The sequence below is a fragment of the Globicephala melas genome, chromosome 20, assembly GCF_963455315.2.
Source record: "Globicephala melas chromosome 20, mGloMel1.2, whole genome shotgun sequence".
NCBI lineage: Eukaryota > Metazoa > Chordata > Mammalia > Artiodactyla > Delphinidae > Globicephala > Globicephala melas.
In genome coordinates this window covers 4392740-4412254 of record NC_083333.1, presented here as the reverse complement: position 1 = coordinate 4412254, position 19515 = coordinate 4392740, and the positions used below count along the sequence as shown (strand labels likewise).

Sequence of the window (19515 nt, the reverse complement as noted above, 5' to 3'; positions counted from 1 at the left end):
ATAACATCTGAGGAATTAAATATGTAGCATTAATTACTAAGTTAAAATTGGAATGTTTTAATAAAAGATGCTTTATTGATTGACGCTAATTTGTCCTCATGAATCTTCTGTGAAAAGAGCCCCTAAAACCAATTGTTGTACCTTTCTAAAATTTCTATTTTATTGAAATGACATTTTAAACCATGTTGTAATTAACTAGTTTGTTTTTTAAAAGAATGCATCAATATTTATTTTGAACACTGGCCTTAGTACACAACCAGCTATCTTCACAATAACCTCAAATACTATAACATGCAGAACCTGGAAAAGCAATACAAAGGAAGCCAACCAATTCAACATAGTTGAAGGTTCTCACCTAATTCTTAGGCAATTCAAACCCAAACCAAGTATACATGTGTCTCTTTTTCTGCACAGTACCATTACCTGTCAATTTTTATGGTTTCTGGGTTACTTTTACTAAAGCTCAAACTTCCCCATATCTAGCCCTGTCAAAGTAAATATAGAAAGCAATAGTTTCCTATCTTAAAAAATTAAAAAGAGAAGAAGTGGAGAAGTGAGAAAAAAAACCTTTGCATCAGGCTGCCTGTTAACTTAGATGTGCAATGAGACAATCGCCTGATAATTGCACCCTTTGGGTGCTTCTGTACTGGTAAGATAATAAAGAGAAATAAAGTCACCTGGTTTATTTCAATTTACTTACACAATCTGCAAATCTGTAGCTCTCTGCCATGGTACATTAAAAAAATTAGCATGTAAGAAAAATCACCTGCTTATGTAAATTGGAGGACGGTTTTTATCCACGCAGACAGAAAAAAAAATGGCTCAATCTGGGTCAAATGACTAATTTTATCCATTTGTTCAAATGTCTCTCTTCACCTTTTCTCTGTAGCTCAGAGCAAGAATTTTAGGTCAAGGAACGGATAAACAAAAAGTTTCTGTGTTGTCCATTCCCCTGTAAGAAGTCTGCTGCCTCACACTACTGAGCTCTATATTACTTAAACTGAAAACAAGACTGAGAACTTTATCTAGATAACAAAACCACAACACTGAGAGAGGAAAGAAAAGAAATCAGTGGAGGATATCTGATCCAACTGGGAAGGAAAGCAAAAATGGCAAGGATCAAGTACCAATTTTACCTTTTGCTACTTTAGGCAAACAGGGCTTCAGAAAAGGAAAATACTCCAAATAATTCAGGGCAGGCAGGACAACTTCTCTACAAAGAACATTATTCCACTTTGCTCTATAAACACACCCTGTCAAGTTCTTCTGAGTCTGACATAAGTTAGATGAATGCGTTCTTGGTCATTTAATGACTACCTTCCCAGCATTCATTGCTGGAATTCATCCCTCCCACTTATAACTGACTCCATCTCCACGTCCAGGGGTGGACCTGACTGATCCAAAAGTAACCTTAACCCCACTGACAGTGACTGGTTCAGAAATGAGTGAACAACCCAATAAAGGCCAAAGAGACTCTAGAACTGGGCTGGTCAATAAGACTGTCAGTAGCCCCATGGATACTGAACACTTGAAATTTGGTTAGTCCAAATTGAGAAGTGTTGTAAGCGCTAAGAGACACACTGGATCTTGTACATTTTGTATGAAAAAAGGAATGTAAAATATCTAATTAATGACTTTTATAGTAATAACATTTGAAATGATAATATTTTGGATATATTGAGTTAAGTAAAATAATTACTAAAATTAATTTCACCTGTTTCTTTTTACTTTTTTAGTGTAGAAAATTTTAAATCACATTATGTGGCTGGCATTATACAGTTGACCCTTGAACAACTCGAAGGTTAGGGGTGCTGACCTCCCCTGCCCAGTGCAGTCAAAAATCCATGCATAACTTTTGACTCCCCCCAAACTCAACTTCTAGTAGCCTATGGTTGACTGAAAGGAAGCCTTACTGATAACATAAACAGTCGATTAACACATATTTTGTATGTTACATATATTATATACTGTATTCTTACAACGAAGTAAGCTAGAGAAAAGAAAATGTTATTAAGAAAATCACAGAGGAGAAAATACTTCTGCAGTGCTATTTACAAGATGAATCATCTGTCAGTACCTATCAATACTGTCTTATATGATACAAAACACTGTAGATATTATACATATCACTAATGCTAGACGTCCAAAATGAAAAGATAACATGAAAAAGAAATTAATATTTATTTACAGGTATAACTAGTCATGCATTGGTAACAAAGAAGCAGCAATATGGTAGCTTTATGGTAGGCTAGTTTAATCAATATGAGTATTGGAAACATTGTTACATTTTTTAAAAAGCCAATTACCTGTGATGATAGGCTGATATAGTTTCTCCAACTCTGAATAAATAGTGGGGGCAGGGAGCATACTGTATGTTAATGTAATTCTTTGAAAGCAAAGTTATAAAAGAGTAAGAAAACTAACACATTATTAATTTTATATTAAACATCATTCACCTTGCCTATGTAAGGATAGACTAGTATCTACATATATTTTATGCATTCATGACACCTTTTACTTAATGTTTTGGATATTTCTAGGCTATGTGGTTTGTGAGTTTTTTCAAATTCTCACAAATCTCTAAGAAAGTTTCCAATATACTTATTTTTAAAAATCTGCATATTAAGTAGACCTGCACAGTTCAAACCCATGTTGTTCAAGGGTCAACTGTGTATCTAGGGACAGCGCTACTGGCTTACTGAGGACTATTGAGGACATCTATGAAAGTGCTCCCTTCCTGCTGTGGAAGAGCTTTAGGAAGTCGAGCTCCCTCTATCTCTGGGCATGTATGCCCTAAACTGCTACAGCTTTAAAGCTGTGACACAGCTCTTTTTCTGGGAGATCCATCTGCAAACTAGTAAATTCCCTACGTGAATTCAGAATTTCAAAGATTCGTAAAAACAAAACATTTTAAGTCAACTTGCTAGTTAATGTAAGCACTGGTAGGCAAATCAGCTTACCTGGTTACTCACAAAAAAAGACAAAATACTTAACATTAGACATTATTTAAATATTTAAAAATCACTCCAAATAATTAGGAAGGCAAGCAAATAAGTCTAAAACATTAAAAAGGGAAAGTACTATCAGGAAAATAATACCAAATTTATATTGAGGAAAAAATTGATTGCTCATTTGCAAATAGGCAGGCCCTTCACAACTGTACCACAACATGTATAATCATTACCAGTAAGTCAGTAACAGGAGAAAGTGAGTCTTTTGGACAAACTGCACACTTAAAATCTGATCCCAAATTTGAAAACTCTATGTAAGTCATCACACTGGAAAAGGGTTACATTTACCTCATCCTACCTTTAAACAATTTGACAAGCTATTCAACATCTGGAGGCCTGAAGAAAGCTGTCTTGTGGTCACTAGCAGAATCTATTTGCCCAAAGTAATGCCAGAATGCTTTACAAATATTAATGCAATTTTATAATATAAACTTAGGAAGCACAGGATTTTATAAATGAGGAAACCAAGACTCAGAAAAGTCAAATAACTTTATCAGGGTCATAGAGTTGTTGGTACCAAGGCAGGGACCATAACCTTGTCTCCTAACAAGTTTAGTTAGTACTTTATTACCCTGTCATTTAAGAAAAAGAATCCTCCCAAGGAAATGGTGCCTTGAATATAATAAACATCAAGTTCCCTGGTTTATTAAACTATAAATAACAACTTGGGATTTGGGAGAATTCTATTAACAATAAAAGTGCTGCTAATACTGAAGACATTCTTCAGAAAGAAACATATATATATATATATATCAGAGGGGGAAAAAATCATACAATCATTCTCTCATGTGCCATCAATGATCTGCTTGCTAAATTCAATGGCCTTTTCCACCCTCATTTTGACTTTATCTGCACCAAAGATCACTCCCATCTTCCTAACCATCTTCTGCTGTGCATAGGTTGTCACTCTATGCACTATGAACACATTTTCCTATCTGACTACCCTTAGTTCCACCTTCAATAATTTCTTCCACCTACAACTGAGAACATTCCCTAAGGCCCAGACCTCAGCTACCTCTACTCTTCCATTTACATGTCTTAAAAAAAAATCAATCTGAACAAGTCACTCTCTTACTTAAAAACTTCCAATGGTTGCCATTCCTAATATTTCAACCTTTTTCATTATTGCCCGCCCCCAGGAGCGTTTTCAGACATTTTCCCCCTTAACTGCCCCCCCATGAAATTTTAATACCATAGATATGTTGTATATCTGTTTATGTACTGTATGTATATATGTGCTTTACTCATAAAAAGAGTAAGTTTTTTTTGCCCCTCACCCACGTACCAATGGCGTCTCATCTCTTCAGCAGGACACTCCAACCTCTTCAGGATCTAGCTCAAGCTTTCGTCTCCACCCTTATCTTCTATCACCTTCAGCAACTCCAGCCCCGTGAGTCCCCCTCACAAGGGCCCATCCACTCATAATGCCCTTCCCCGTTGCGGACGCTCTCATTCTTTTTTTTTTTTTTTTTTTTTTTGCGGTACGCGGGCCTCTCACTATTGTGGCCTCTCCCGTTGCGGAGCACAGGCTCCGGACGCGCAGGCTCACGGGTCCAGCCGCTCCGCGGCATGTGGGATCTTCCCGGACCGGGGCACGAACTCGTGTCCCCTGCATCGGCAGGCAGACTCTCAACCACTGCGCCACCAGGGAAGCCCGACTCTCTCATTCTTAAGACTCAGTAGTTGAGGTATTATCTCTTCTAGGAAGCATCCATACCTTCCACAGAAATTCCTCCTCTGTATTCCCGGGGAGTATCTCTCTATTGCTGCATTTATGGCAGTGAATTACAACTATCCATTTACAAATCTCTCTCCCCCACTAGATCATAATCTCCTTTAAATCCTTATCATCCAGCACAGTGCCTGGCAAACAGTCAACACACAGTAAATGAGTATTATAAGAACAAGTGAAAATAATTTGTCCTTATGTTTTTCACTGTTTCAAATTTAGTTTCAATTCTCCATCAAGACTCCCTGAGAGCAGGGATGTATCACTTTTCATACTGTTTATTTTACTGTAAGCTCCTTCAGGGCAATACTGTGACTTAAACATCTTTATATCCCAAGCACCGTACAGATAATAGCAGAAACTTGAAACAGGTTTGCTAAATTAGTAATAGAACGAAATATCCTCATTAGTGCCTACAACAGTGCTGGTCTGTAGCAGGCTGACAATAAAAATACTTTGACTAGTGACTTCCAACAGTGTCAAAACCTTCCATATGATTCAATTAGCCAAACTAATTCAAAACACAGATGTGAAACTGGGTTTAGGTAAAGAGCACCAATCATGATCAAAGGCAGAAATCCCTGTACAGAGTCCCTCTACTCACACCATTACAATTAACTATTAAAGTTGAACTCAGTATAGTTTCCTTAGAAGTCATCTTTTCATAATGCCAAAGTGCCAGAATTTTTTCTAATGTCTCTTGGCTAGGTACCTTAGAACTACTGACTAGGTCTATGAGGACTTGTCACGTGCTTATTCACAGTATTACAGCTGTTGCCTCAGGCACTCTTTGTTACCCCCAAGCAACAAAAGGATCAAACTGACAAGCTATTTTAGTTAGGAAATCATTGTTGATCTGCATTAGATGACCCAATCAACAAATAATTCACGTGAGTATTATGGAAGCACAGGGAATCATAAGTAAAACCCAAATATAATCTTATAATGGGAAGAGCTTCTATCCAATGACTTCTTTCTGTTTGGTTGGATGACAAATGTAAAAGTTTCTTTGGCTTTGACAATTCCCATCAAAGAAATCAAATCAGCATATTAAGGAAACTTACAGTAAACAAACAGTTGATTCTTAAACTGCTAGGACATCAACAAATCTAATAAGAACCACCAAGAATAGACACTCAATTCTACATATAGAAGTCAGTGAAACTCTAATGCTCCAAGTTGTGAAGATAATGAAATATTCCAGTACTCCATTAGAAGATGGCTTTTTATATCAAGGAACAACAATGCTACAGTTGCCTAAATTTTGAGGATTAAATCCCAGAACTTGAGACTCAAATAAACATTCAGTTAATGTACTTTGCAAATATTCTTCTAGCATAGCACATGAAAGGGAACTACATCTACCCCTATTTCTTTCTCAGGACATGCACCAGTGGTTACTGACAGCTAAAAAAGATGTAAAAAGCATGTAATTTTGAGGGATATTGTTGTTTTAGCTTGTCTGAAAAGGCAACTCTTTCTGAAACGTGTTTTTTAAGGAAAAAAAATCACCTTTTTTCTTTTAAGCTGATATTCAATAGCAGAACATGACATTTCTCCCTAAGAATACAATGAGTTTCTTTTGTTGTGTTTTGTTTTGTGTTGGTTTTGTTTCATTTTTGGTTTTTGAATAAAATCTGCATAATCTTGTCCAAGAGCCCAAGTACAAAATGACTTCCAGTGTTACAGGCTATGGAGTTTCTCTCGCCAAGAAACCAGTTCAACATCATTAGACTGTGTTACTTTTATTTTCTCTCTTTGTCTCCTCTGCTTTATGACAATGAACCTGCAGTTTCTAAAAGTAAGTTCGTTTGTAGTTAAAACTAACAATATAGATTTCCACATTTCTAGTTTCACACGGATGCTTTGTTATGTCTAGAAGAGCAACCGTTTCCTTTTTATGGTGCAGGCTCTGCTTCTTCAAAGCTCTTTTCACAAAGCAGACCCCCCCAAAGAATCCAGCTGTGGCTGTTAATCTTGGCTGATAGAGAAACTTCTCAATACTACAGATTCTCAACCTGTAAAACACAGTTAATAACAATACACTTTAGTATACCACTCTTTCTGATGCAACTAACTCCAGCATTTTCCCAAAATTATCCCAAAAGCATTCCCCATTTTTCCAAATTATAGTTTGCTATTTGAGGAGTAAAGGAGAGAAAACATCAGAAAATACAAGATGCCTCTAATTTTCACAAGATGAGCAAGCTAGACAATCTCTGCCATGCATAAGGATTTACACTGAATAATTTTTGATTAAATCATACATTTCCCCTGCCTCACTGTGATCTTCTTTAACAATTCACACCTTTTCATCCAAACACAAGTAAAATGAATTTCTACTAAAGCTGAACTTTGACAATAAGGATGTCCTTCATTTGTTACATTCTGAGAAAAAAAAAATTAATGTCCTTCCAGGCATGGAAATCCATACTTTCTAAAACAGTACAGACGATCTGGCTAAACATCTACCAAGTCCATACAAACATGTATATTATGTTTTTTCTATGCATTTGTTTTTAATTAATTGAGAGAATTGGACAGAATATTTTACCCTAACTCTAAATTCAACCCTCCTTACTTCCCTGGCATGTAGCACAACTAAGGGGACACTCTATGGTATTTAAAGTCATGCCTCCAAAAAATAGTCTGCATGTTGATTTTACCTGATAAATCTGATCTTATGTGAAGCCACTTCTATGCACATTTACACAAGTTTGATTCTCCTACCAAAAGAAACCACAATAAAACCCAGCTAACATTTATTGAGTGCTTACTGTGTTCTAGACAGTGTACTCACTGGTTTACAAGGATTACCTCATTTAATCCTCATACCAATTGTACGAGACGGGTGCTAGTATTATCCTCACTGTATAGATGAGGAGCAGAGAGGTTAAACAATATATCAAGATCACACAGCTAGTAAGTAACTAAGTATCAGTACAGTGACGCTTAAGTTTCAAACTACTTAAATAAAGGTAACCTGCTGAAGGAATTAGAATAATAAAATTCAAAGTTCTCCAACTTTACTTGGAGTACAAAGACAACAGACTGAATGAATCCCAGGATCTTTGATCTTTCAATTAATCAGATAAGTAAAAAACACTGATTTTATAAAGAAGAAGCTTTTTCCACTCACTTTTATTAAGGTGGCAATATGTACCATTAATTCAATCTGATATTTTTGGCTGACAATGTCAAAACTGCCTGGGTTTAGCGGTCCTCAAACCTTTCTCATGGGGTCAACTTCCTCCAATTCTCAAAAGCATACACTTCACGAGCCCCTGAAGCCTTTATGTTATAATACATCTTTAAGAACAGTATAACTTACTTTCCTCTGGCAAATGTGAACTACAGACAAGAAGGTATTTACATTATTCTCACCAAACAACTGAGGGTCCTGTTTGTGAGTTGTTTTGTGTTTTGGTTTTGCATTATGAAAATGTCCATATGGGCATTTGAAAGCCTTGTTATCTGATGAAGAAGGTCAAATTATATACAATGCTTTGATAACCCATGAACAATATTCTGTCATTGGCAATGAACGTGTCTCAGGCTACCCCATGATATTACTAGGTAAACTGGAAACCTTACTTTGAGATAAAACACAGCAGACAGTTGTTAATGAAACCTTAATTGAACTGTCAAAGCACCACCTTTACCAGCAAGGTAATATGTAATTCACTACTTTTACACAACTGTCCAACACTGATAGGTTATTCCAATAGTTAAATTCAGCAGAAAGATAAATCAAGCCTGGTAGACTAAATTGTTCAGTGATAAATCTGAATGGTAAAATGCTGCATCACTTCTACAAATATCTCTCCTTGTCTACATGGAGAAACAATAATATTCCTCAAAATTATATGCAACATATTTAGCCATCAGTTAGTACCACTGGGTACATGTACAAAAAAAGAAACGAGAGCAGATATAGTTTCTTTTCATATGCTATGTCAGAAGAAAAATACTTGCAAAATGTATTAAACATATTTGAGTCTAAGTGAATCTTATAATGCCCAAGTAGTTATATGGTGCTTTGAATTAAATGATGTATCATTAGGAGAATATTTTTATGTTCCATTTTAATCACTTTAGAAAATAGTTGTTTCAGACTCATTAGGTGCCTTCTAAATTAAAATGAAAAATTTTCATTCAGTTAGTTAAAAAGTAAAAAAGCTCACTAATATCTTTTGCTTAGGTTTGAGAATACCAGTGCAATTCACTGTGGTTTGGTGTCCAGATCTCTAGTTTTAATAATCTTACTCACGTCATATAGCAGTCAAATTCCAAATATAATAAGCAATTCAGACAGCAATTCATAAATATGTAAATATAAAAATAGAAAAGAATTTGCATACTAAAACACACACCTGGAACTCTTTCCTCTTTTTTTTCATACCAAATTGTATTTCACCTGTAACAGCTGATAAAAACATTCAATGCAGCTAAGTAGAAAAACTTGATTAAAGAACAAAGGAGGACCTGACCAGGAGATCAAGTAACCAAGCAGCAAAGATGCCACAACACTGTGGTAGGTGCTGGGGAAAAAAAGAAGTACTCTAGCAGACACAGTCACTACCCTCATAGGGCTTACAAATGTAGTCAGTCAGACAGGGCAAACGTTCCACAACTGGTGTACAGTGGAAGATGGCACAGATATGGAGGTACTTCAAGTACATGGAAAGAACTCCATGGGTGGTAGAAGGGGTCGATCAATGAAAGAACCTAGAATGGATTCAAATCAAACACATTCAGCTTTTCATGTATTGGTAAGTCAGAACACCCACTACCAGAATGTTTGCTGTGGGATATGTTTCAGCACTACAGTTCCTCACCTCCCTCCCCTTAAAAAAAAATTCCCTTAGCACCAACTTTAAGTTAAAACTTCTACAAATCACATCACCATTTGATAGAAATGTAGGTGAATAACATCTTTAGAACATAGTCAAGAATGCTGCAACCCATTTCCCTTTCAGCATCTCTAGTTCTTAGCACTGCATGCAAAGCACTAAAATGAAAGAAAGCATCCAGGTCTAAGAAAATCCAAACAAATTCTCAGTAAATCAATGACAAAATTTAAAGCAAGGAACGATCTTTTTCCTGCCCCCTGCCCCCCCACTTTGAAATCCTCAAGGGCTGGACAAGGAACAGCAGTTCACAGTGCAGTCCCTGAGGACAGGATATGGAAGGGACGAGAGGAAGGCAAGAACAGGCAAGGTCCCTGAGCAGAGACTGAAAAGGCACCATTACCGGCTGCATTCTTTCCCACCAGGAATCCCACACACCTTGGAGAACTTGCTGGGAAAACACTGGACTTCACCAGTTTAAAAAAAGACGGATCGATCACTTAGTAGCCTAGTTTATAAAATCTGAAATGTAAATAAAGATGGCCAGATATAATGCAAAAATGAAACATGTCAATTATAGCCTGAAAAGCAATGACGAAAGGAGACATTTACTAGGCTAGTTCCAAAGAGTTCGTTCTCCTGTGGTGATGAGGGCTTTTCTATACATTAACAAGAATCTTTTCTTTTTTTAAATTGAGGTATAGTTGAAGGAATCTATTTTTGAAGCACTGAAAACATCAATTCACCTATCCACACCAGAATACTTAATCCTCGGGGGGAAAAGCTCAGTTCACTCTAGTTTTGAAAGAAATAGGACCCTACAATGAGAAATACATTTTATTATAAACTATCAATCTTCCTAAGAAGGACAAATAGACAAAATGTTGCATTTAAGAAGCCCTCGGACTTTAAAAAGTATACTAGCACTAGCAAAAGTAGAGAAGTTTCATGTTTAAAAAGTATACTTCCTACTACAGCAGCCAACCAAGGGATAACAGCAACTTACAAGCCACTAAATGACACTAAAACATTACACTGAATGTGGGCCACTGCATAGTTACAGTCTACTGACCTCAATTGTGGTACTCATGTGTGATGCTATATTTAATGCATTCTTATCAAAAGACTAAAGCTACATACTTCCCAACTGTAGCTTTACGGTTTAAAATAAACCACTCATGCAATGACTTAACTGGTTCAACTATGAACCTTATCTTCCTTCTGGGGATCAAGATCACAAATTAAGGAATGAAAAGACAGAAAGAGCAAAGTAGTTATGCAACGTATACCCCAATGACAAGACTATTATAAAGAATCCAGTTTGGGTCAGTTGTGACATTTGCTGCAATTGGGCAACTGATTCAAACTAAATCGAACATGAGAGATGGCCAAGGTCTGTGTAGAAATAAGCATTCCATGCATTCATCTATTTACTGAATCTCCATTCAGTGGCTTGCTCAGGTTCTACACAATAGGTTTGGTAGACAACAAACTTATGAGAGTTACTCAACAGAGGGTGCTCCACCAACGCTGTCCATGACTCCAAAGCACAAGCCTAGATAACCGATGCCATCAGGCCTCTTTACCAGGTACGGAAGGGTGCCTTCCTACAGTTGAGCTGAGAAGCTTGTTCCACTTGGGTTGACATGGAGAAAACCATGAGAAAGGACTTGCCCAACGACAACCATGAGAAGAAACCAGGAGAGGCTGTGTTTTTCTTTGGATACTCACCAGACGACACCAAAGGCTCCATATCCAATAGGTCTATCCGGCTCAATATCCAGCTGCTGTTGTGGATGATGCGAGTGCTGATGATGGTGCGCCTTAACTGTGGCAGCTGCGGCAGCCTGTACCTGAGCTGGGGCTGCTGCAGCTGGTCCAGGAGCCTGACCCGGTGCCGGTGATGGGAAATACGGCTGCTGCTGCCCAGGGTTTAACATGGCTGCAGCTGCGGCCGCTGCTGCGGCTGCCGCAGCTGCAGAGGAGGTATGCTGCTGTACGGGGTGGACAGCAGCAGCCGACCCGGGATGAAGATGGTGCTGAGGGTGGTGGTGGTGGTGAAGGTGAGGAGGAGGGAGGTGTGGAAGGTGGTGGTGATGGTGGTGGTGGTGCCCTGCTGCTGCCGCAGATGTACCGCCATTGTAAGCCGCCATCATTTTTGCGTTGGCTCTTGCGCCACAAAGAGACATTCAAAAAAAAATGCCCTTTGATTGGAAAGCAAACTGGGTCAAGCTGTCATTTGGCCATTTAAAAATGAAGAAAAAACCCACTCACTCCACCTCCAAAATCATGGAGCGGAAGTGGCTTTATGTCTTCATCAGTCAATCCAGACAAGTTAGAGGATCTTGGTGTTTAATTTGGGGGTGAGTGTGTGTGGAAGGGTGTGGGTTGCCCCAAAAAATAAAAGAAAAGAGAAAAGAAAAAGAAAAAGGAAGAAGGGACCCCTTCCCCCCAGGTTTCCTGCCACAAGTGGGTACTAAAACTCCATCCTTAATTCGGGGGAGGTTCCAACTTTGAATGTGGGAATAAAGGCCAAACCTCCCGACCCCCTGAACTCCACACGCGAAAAGGATCAGGTAACACACCACCCTGGGAATCTTGTAAGAGGCTTGACTCATCTACCCCTTCCATTCCCACATCCTTTTCTAAACACCTACCACCTCCTCAAAAATGCAACTGAAAAAAATTCCAACCACCCCAAAGTGAAAAGATGGGGGGAAATGTTCAGGGAAACTAGCTCCCCCCCTCGAACTCTCAGGCCTTCCTACATCTCCCCCTACTCCTCGTCAGGTTGACCTGATTGGGGTGGCGGGGGGGGTACTAAACTTTCCCGAACAGAAAAGAGCCAGGGAAGGAGGCAGGAGGGACAGAGTGAGCAGAGGAGGCGACAGGGCAGGACAGAGAGGAGAAAGAGAACCGGGGCAAAGTGAAGGTAAGGAGGTGCGGGGAGCAATGAAAGAGAGGTGGGCAGCACTCGGACGCCCAGACACAGGGAACCGCCCCGGGAGGAGGTTAAGGTCCCGGGGCCAAAGAATGGGAGCCCCGGGAGACGGGCGGGGTGCAGTCGGAAGCGGGCTGACTCCTGCCCCCGCCGCCGGCTGCTTCTGCTGAGGAGGGTTGGGGGGGAGAGCGGGTGGGTCCCCCCGCGCGACGGCCCCCGCAGGGCTCAAGGCTGCTCCGTCTCCCCCCCTCCCCCCCACCCGGCTTCCGTCCCCGCGGCCGCTTTCTCCTCAGCCGCCGCGGCCGCTTTCTCCTCGAGCCGCCGCCTCCTCAGCCGCCGGTGCCGCCGCGGCCGGACTCACCTCCCCTAGCAAAGCCGGATAGAGCGGAGCCAGCGGCGGACACGCGCAACCAGCCGCCGAGGCCCCGCCCCCGCCTCACACTGACCGGCTACCCTAGCCAATCCACGCCCACCTGTCCGCGTCCGCCTCCAATCCCGGGCCGGGAGCTTCAGACAGGCGCACTGTTCGGCCAGTGGCGACAGAGTGTGGGTCTCCTGGGGAAATCCCGCCCCCGAGCCGGGATGGGCAGATCGAAAGACCAATCAAAAGGCAGAGTTGGGCCTGACCGACAAGACCAAAAGCGAATTAAACACCAAAGATCTCCGTGACATTTTCTTTCGCCTTTCTCCTCTTTTCTTTTTCTTCTTTTATTTTTTTGGCAGGAGCAGGAAGCTGCGTGCTAATCCCGCCTGCAAAAGCTGGAAGAGAGGGGTGGAACGAAAGAACCAATCGTGAGCCGGGCACCAAGAACAGAGCAACCAATCATTGGCTTGAAGAGGAAGTGGGCTGAGACTGGGACCAGATAGACACTTGATTTGACAAATGGAAAAAAAGACTGATCTCGGTCCCACCCTTCAGGTCTCCTATAGGTCAGGATTATGGCGAATTCGCTGTCATATCAGCGATGATCAAGGGGCGGGGCCAAGTGTAAGGGGTGTGGTCTAAAGACGGGGGCGGGACCTAGATGAAGAAGGCGGAGTCCAAATCATCCATTGATTGGAATCATCTACTACTCCTTTTAAAAACATCAGGTGTGGAGAAATAGGAGCAAAAGGGGATGTCGAGCTTCAGAAACTCAACCAAGGTTATTCAACAAGACAGTCACTGAAGAAACTCAGTAGACTGACAGTTCATAGCCTATAGCTGGTCCTCCATGGCTAATCCTCATAGTGGCAGAAAGACGCGTTATTTCGTTTTCACAACTACATGCTCATTGAACGATAGGGCTATTGATACTAATTAAGACAACAAAAATAATAAACTTAACCACAAAGACTGTAATTTTCTCCCATATTTTCTAATAAGTTCTAGTCATTGAAATCTTACTAAAATAACATCTTTCACTTTCACATAACCTCACTTATCTTAATATATTTTTCTTTAAAAATATGAAATAATAAGCTTACAGTACCTTACCCTTACTAAAATTGTGCACTCAATCCTGGAAATCATCATTGATTCCTCTTTTGCCTGCCCACTCCTCCCCTTCTAGTCAATCATCAAGTCTTAAACGCTTTTGAACACTTCTAAACACACACACCCTTCTCCCCAGTCACCACAGTATTACCCAAATGCATGCCACTAGCATCTTTAATTAACGCATCTCCCTGCCTGCAGGCTTGCTCTCCTCTAATCCACCCTCCACTGAGAGCATTGCAATCTTTTAAAAATACAAGTCTGACCACACCCCTACCTTTGAAAAAAGTCAATAAGTCTAAATAGCCCAGCTAGATCTGGTTCCCGCCTTCCTCAGCAGTCTTATCTCTCACCTCAACCCTCTATGCTCCAGACATTCTGAATTTCTTTCAGTTCCTCAAAATGGTTTGTTGCCTCCAAGCCTTCAAGCATATCTTCAGCTCCAAACACTCCCCACTCCACTCCTCTAACTTATAGTTCAGGTCTTCACTTTTTTTTCTGGAAAGCTTTCCCTAACCCTGTGGTAGAGTAAGTGCTTCTGTTATATAGATATATAACAAGGCACTACCTCCCTCATAGCACTGAGAACTCTTTATTTTTTAATTGTTTACTGAGTTTGACCAGGACAGAAAGCTTGTCTGTCTCACTCTGTGATATGCCCGGTTCCTTGGGCAGAGTCTAAAAGGTGAAGGTAATAAAGATTTGCATGCGTCTCTGAGAAAAGAAGTGGGTACCAGTCCAAGCTCTGCTATTCAGTAGCTTTATGACTTAGGCAATTTAACTTTTCTGAGTTTCAGTTGCCTCGACTGAAAATGAAGGTAATAATATATGCCTCATCAAGTAGAGTTGGGGATTAAATTAAGGTGATACATTTTAAAGTTCCTGGCAATATATGTTCATTCTCTTTCAATCAGAATCTTGGGGGTGGGGGGCAGGAATCTGTTTAATAAGCCCTCCAGGTGATTCTTACATGCACTAAAGTTTGAGAAGCACTAGCCTAAAGGGGCTGAGTCAACTTTACTTTTCTGTATCTAGTATAGCACCTGGCACCTAGAAAGTGCTCAATGCGTGTGAAATAAAGAAATACATCCAATTCACCAGAAAATTATTGCATATGAAGAGCTATTTATTCCTGCCACAGATATTTACTGAGCACCGACTCTATCTAGGCATTGTGCTAGGTGCAACAATAGGGGAAGGGAGACACAAATTAACAGTCTGCCCTTGAGGAAGGAGCTCTAAGTCTGGTGCGAGAGTTTCCAAAACGATGTGTGCACACACCAAGCGGTGCACAAAGTGAGCCACTGGGCTCCACAAGGAAATTAGTACAACTTCTATTTCTGCTTATTTTTTATTTCATCTTTTTAAAGTGTCCATTTTGTCAGTGTTTTATAATGTACATAATATACAGAGTTGTGTACATGTATATTATGTATAAATAAATAAAATATGTAAATTGGGGATTTATGCTCCAAAAATTTATTAAAAATATTGGGAAATCACTAGTCTAGTGACTATTTAATGTCCATGATTTAGATCAGCTCTGTCCAATGGAAATATAGAGAGTAACATAAAAATTTTAAATGTTCTAGTAGTCATATTAAAAAGTTAAAAGAAACTAATTCTATTTGTAATTTAATATATTTTATCTAAATCAACATATCCAAAATTTGTTATTTTAAACATATAATCAATGTAAAAAAAAAGATTGTGTATATATGTATATATATTTTGATACTAAGTCTTCGAAATCTCGTCTGTATTTTGCATTAACAGCATATCTCAACTAAATCAAAAATTCAGTTTCCTCCATCATACTAGTCACATTTCAAGTGCTCAATAGCCTCATGTGGCTAGTGGCTATCATATTAGACAGCACAGATATAGATCATGGGTTTGAATCCCTGCTCTGCCCCTTACTAGCTGTATGATCTTGGGCAAGTTCCTTAACCTATCTTAGTCTGAATTTCCTTGTCCATAAAATAGAGAGGATCCCTTACTTCTCCAACAGTTGCGATGATTCAAATAGACAATAATGGAAAGCACAAGCCCAGGGCCTGCCCGGCTCCTCATGGGGGCAGTAAGTGGAGTGGTTACTGTTAGTATTACACTCCAAGGCAAAGTGTCCTACGTGTCAGATGAGAAATACACTTCGGGCACTGCTCAGTTCACATCCCCAGCATTCCATCCACATGGAGCCGGCCTGACAGACACTCAATTCCCCTTAAACACATCACCAGACAGTACAATATCTGGCCCTTTCCATTCTGCTCCATTTTCGAGAGCTGAGCATGATGAACAAGAAGTTGGAAGTGACTCAGCAGGATAGCACTTAAAGCCTAAAAAAAGCACGCAGGACATCAGAATGCATAAGCAGGAATAGAATGTGCAGGAAGTGGGAGGTGATCTTCCCTTTCTTCCAAGAACTGGCTCCCCCCCATGAGTTGTCTGCGGAGACTATGCGGCTTTGAGCACTTAACACTTTTGAGCTTTAGTTTCTTCATCTACTTTGAAGTAGAAAATATCTACTGCGAAGGGATATTGAGAGGATTAAATAAGGTTATGTATTAACATATGAAAGACCTAGCACAGTGCCTGACACAGATCAGCCACTCAATACAGGTAGCTTCCTTCCCATTTCTAGGTATTGGTTATTGATCAATTTTTCCCCTGGTGTCTCCATTCCCAGTGCTCTTCAGAGAAACGGGTCATGGTAAGAAGCTGGGACTGGGTAAGGCCAGACAAATCCAGGTTCATGAGTTGTCCAGGCCTTCTGAAGCCTTCTATCATCCCCAGAGCTCAACTCAACAACATAGCTTAAGCCCCACGAGAGCTCCCTTTGCATGAATCTGAGGACTTTGGTCTCATCTTACCCCTCTCCATCTTTCAGCCCCTGGGTGAGATATTCGTCCCAACTCCAAACCCCAAGACCAAACTTTAGCCCTGACTCATGTCCTTGGCCAGGAGAACCAGGCAACGTTCAACACTTTCCCCCTTCCCAGGTGAATCAGTGATGAACATTTTATCTTAGTTTTATTAAAAAGTTTTAAACTATGTGATAAAATTGATATGTTTAACATTTATAGGTGCCCTTTGTCATTCTGCCTTCTTAAATCAATAACTGAAAGTATAACTCACATGCATTGGACAAACAATAAAATAAGGCATCTTTCATAATATCATACAGGAAATGTCCTATGGATCCATTTTCAGCTTGGACTCCAAATGTGATAAGATACTTTTCACTAAAAGGGCAATGAGGAGCCTCGTACAAAACTTCCACCTATCCACTCCCAGTACATCAAGTTGCAGAGCTCAGCCTCCAGGACGGAATAAAGTTTGCCCTCCCTAAAAGCCCTCAAACACAGTGATCCCAGGTTACAAAGAGAGCTGCGGCCTTAAATCGCCATTCCTAGATTAGCAGGTGAAACCAAGTTCTCTAAGACCACACTGAGCACTGTGTAGGCAAAGAATAAGACGGGTTCCAATGCCTTGCTGCAAATTGGAATCACCTGGGGATCTTTAAAAATTACTGAAAGCCTGGCTTCAGTGATGTGATGGTAAATGTTTAACACTCAGCTCTTCAGAAAGAAAGAAAAAAAAAAGCTCTGATTTGTAACCCATTTCCATGGTATGAAAACTTCTACCATCGTTGATTTCAAGTTACCAGTATGACTTCACTAAAGGTGGAACTGGGAAGAGATATACACAACAGTCTCCTAAGGCACGTGGCAGCTGACCACTGCCTGGCATCCATCCACCCCATTTATCTGGTATGGGGTCTGGCCTGGGCATCAGTATTTTTTAAATCTTCGCAGTAGATTCTAATGTGTTTGTAGCAAGCTTGGAACCACTGGGCTAAGGGCCTCATGATAAAGGCCCAGAAGCAAGAAACAGGCCACTTCACTGTCTTTCAGTGAAAAATATAACTGACAACTAGATTTAACATTTGCCTCCTCATGTCAGTACATTTTCTCCCACTAGGCAAGCCTCCACAGGAAACTAAATCATTGGCAGAAGGTTGCTCAGTGGGCATGGTCTCAGGGCACAGGGTGGAGGAGTGGAGGGGAGGCTGGTGGGACATCTGAAGAGCCAAGGTCATTTTACCAATGTAATTGTCTGACTGGAGATCCCTGGTGGTGCCGGAAACACTGATAAATTCCCCCTCTGGGACACCCCTCCAGGGATATCATGAGTCTTCTATTAAAACCGTCTGTATTCTGACTGCGTGGCAAGCACTTGATTTGCTTAATTCTTAATTGTTACACTTTCAGCTGTGCTGATTGAACCCTAGTCATTTTGGTTTAAGTGTACCTACCTCTCCACAGGGGAGGTGAGGGAGGAAAGGAGTTTTCTTCTAGAGATGGCTAACTGGGCCCCCATCTCTGGGTTCCCATAGCCCCTTCTGCTTATTTCTCTCATGGTGCTTATAACACAGCATCACAGATGTTTACTTGTCTGATGCTCTGGGAGCTCCCTAAAGGCAGAGACTGTGTTCCTGTTTTTCTCTGCATCCCCAGTGCCCAGTGTTGGTTCTTAAGTTGAAGTAAAACGAGCTCGTCCATCACATTATAAAGTATTTTTATCTTATTTTTTAAACACAAATAATTCACAAATAGATTGTTGTTTAAAATTTTTCCGTTTTCTATTTAACCAAATTCTCCTTTGACCCTCTCATCCAGTCCTACTCTCCTCGGAGATAACCATTATTCTCAGATAAGTGTGCATCCCAACTAGACTATTTTATGGTCATTTACACACACACATACACAAACACACACACACAGAGAAATAGAAATATATGTTTTTTGTGTGTGTGTTTTAAAAATATGTGCTACAGGGCCTCCCTGGTGGCACAGTGGTTGAGAGTCCGCCTGCTGATGCAGGGGACGTGGGTTCGTGTCCCGGTCCGGGAAGATCCCACATGCCGCGGAGCGGCTGGGCCCGTGAGCCATGGCCGCTGAGCCTGTGCGTCCGGAGCCTGTGCTCTGCAACGGGAGAGGCCACAACAGGGAGAGGCCCGCGTACCGCAAAAAAAAACCACCAAAAAACAAAAAACGTGCTACAGAAACTAACACACCATTGTAAAGCAATTATACTCCAGTAAAGATGTTAAAAAAAAATACGTGGTATTATCCTACACATCTAGTCTTTATAACATGCTTTTTCACTTAACAATATGTTTTGGGGATCTTTTCGTAATTATTTAATGTATTTATTGTTCTGCTTTGTTCTTTCAAAATGTTGAATTCGAAAGGAGACCCTGAAACAAGGATTCAAGCACAAGTACTTTATGTGAGAGGTGATACTAGAAAATACCAGTAGAAGGATGGGGAAGTGAGACAACGAAGGGAAGGAAGCCAATAAAAGGTGTTTTATCAAGCAAGTCATCACTGTAGGTAACCAGAGCTCAAGTCCTCGGGGAACTCTGGGAGTCAGTGTGTGACCTGAGTGTGGAACCCTCTACCTGAAGAGAGCTGGGGCATCACCTCCCATCTACCATTGGT

At 40.5% G+C, this 19515-nt stretch overlaps 1 protein-coding gene across 1 annotated transcript in view; it reads right to left on the bottom strand.

Annotated features, from left to right (window-relative positions):
• NLK (nemo like kinase) overlaps positions 1-12974 on the bottom strand; it is a 146825-nt gene extending 133851 nt beyond the window's left edge. Inside the window, exon 1 of the mRNA XM_030862064.3 lies at positions 11322-12974. Within this exon, the coding sequence (XP_030717924.2) occupies positions 11322-11779 (458 nt within the window). The 5' untranslated portion in view covers positions 11780-12974. The remainder of the gene's footprint in view (positions 1-11321) is intronic.
• Positions 12975-19515: the final 6541 nt, after the last annotated feature.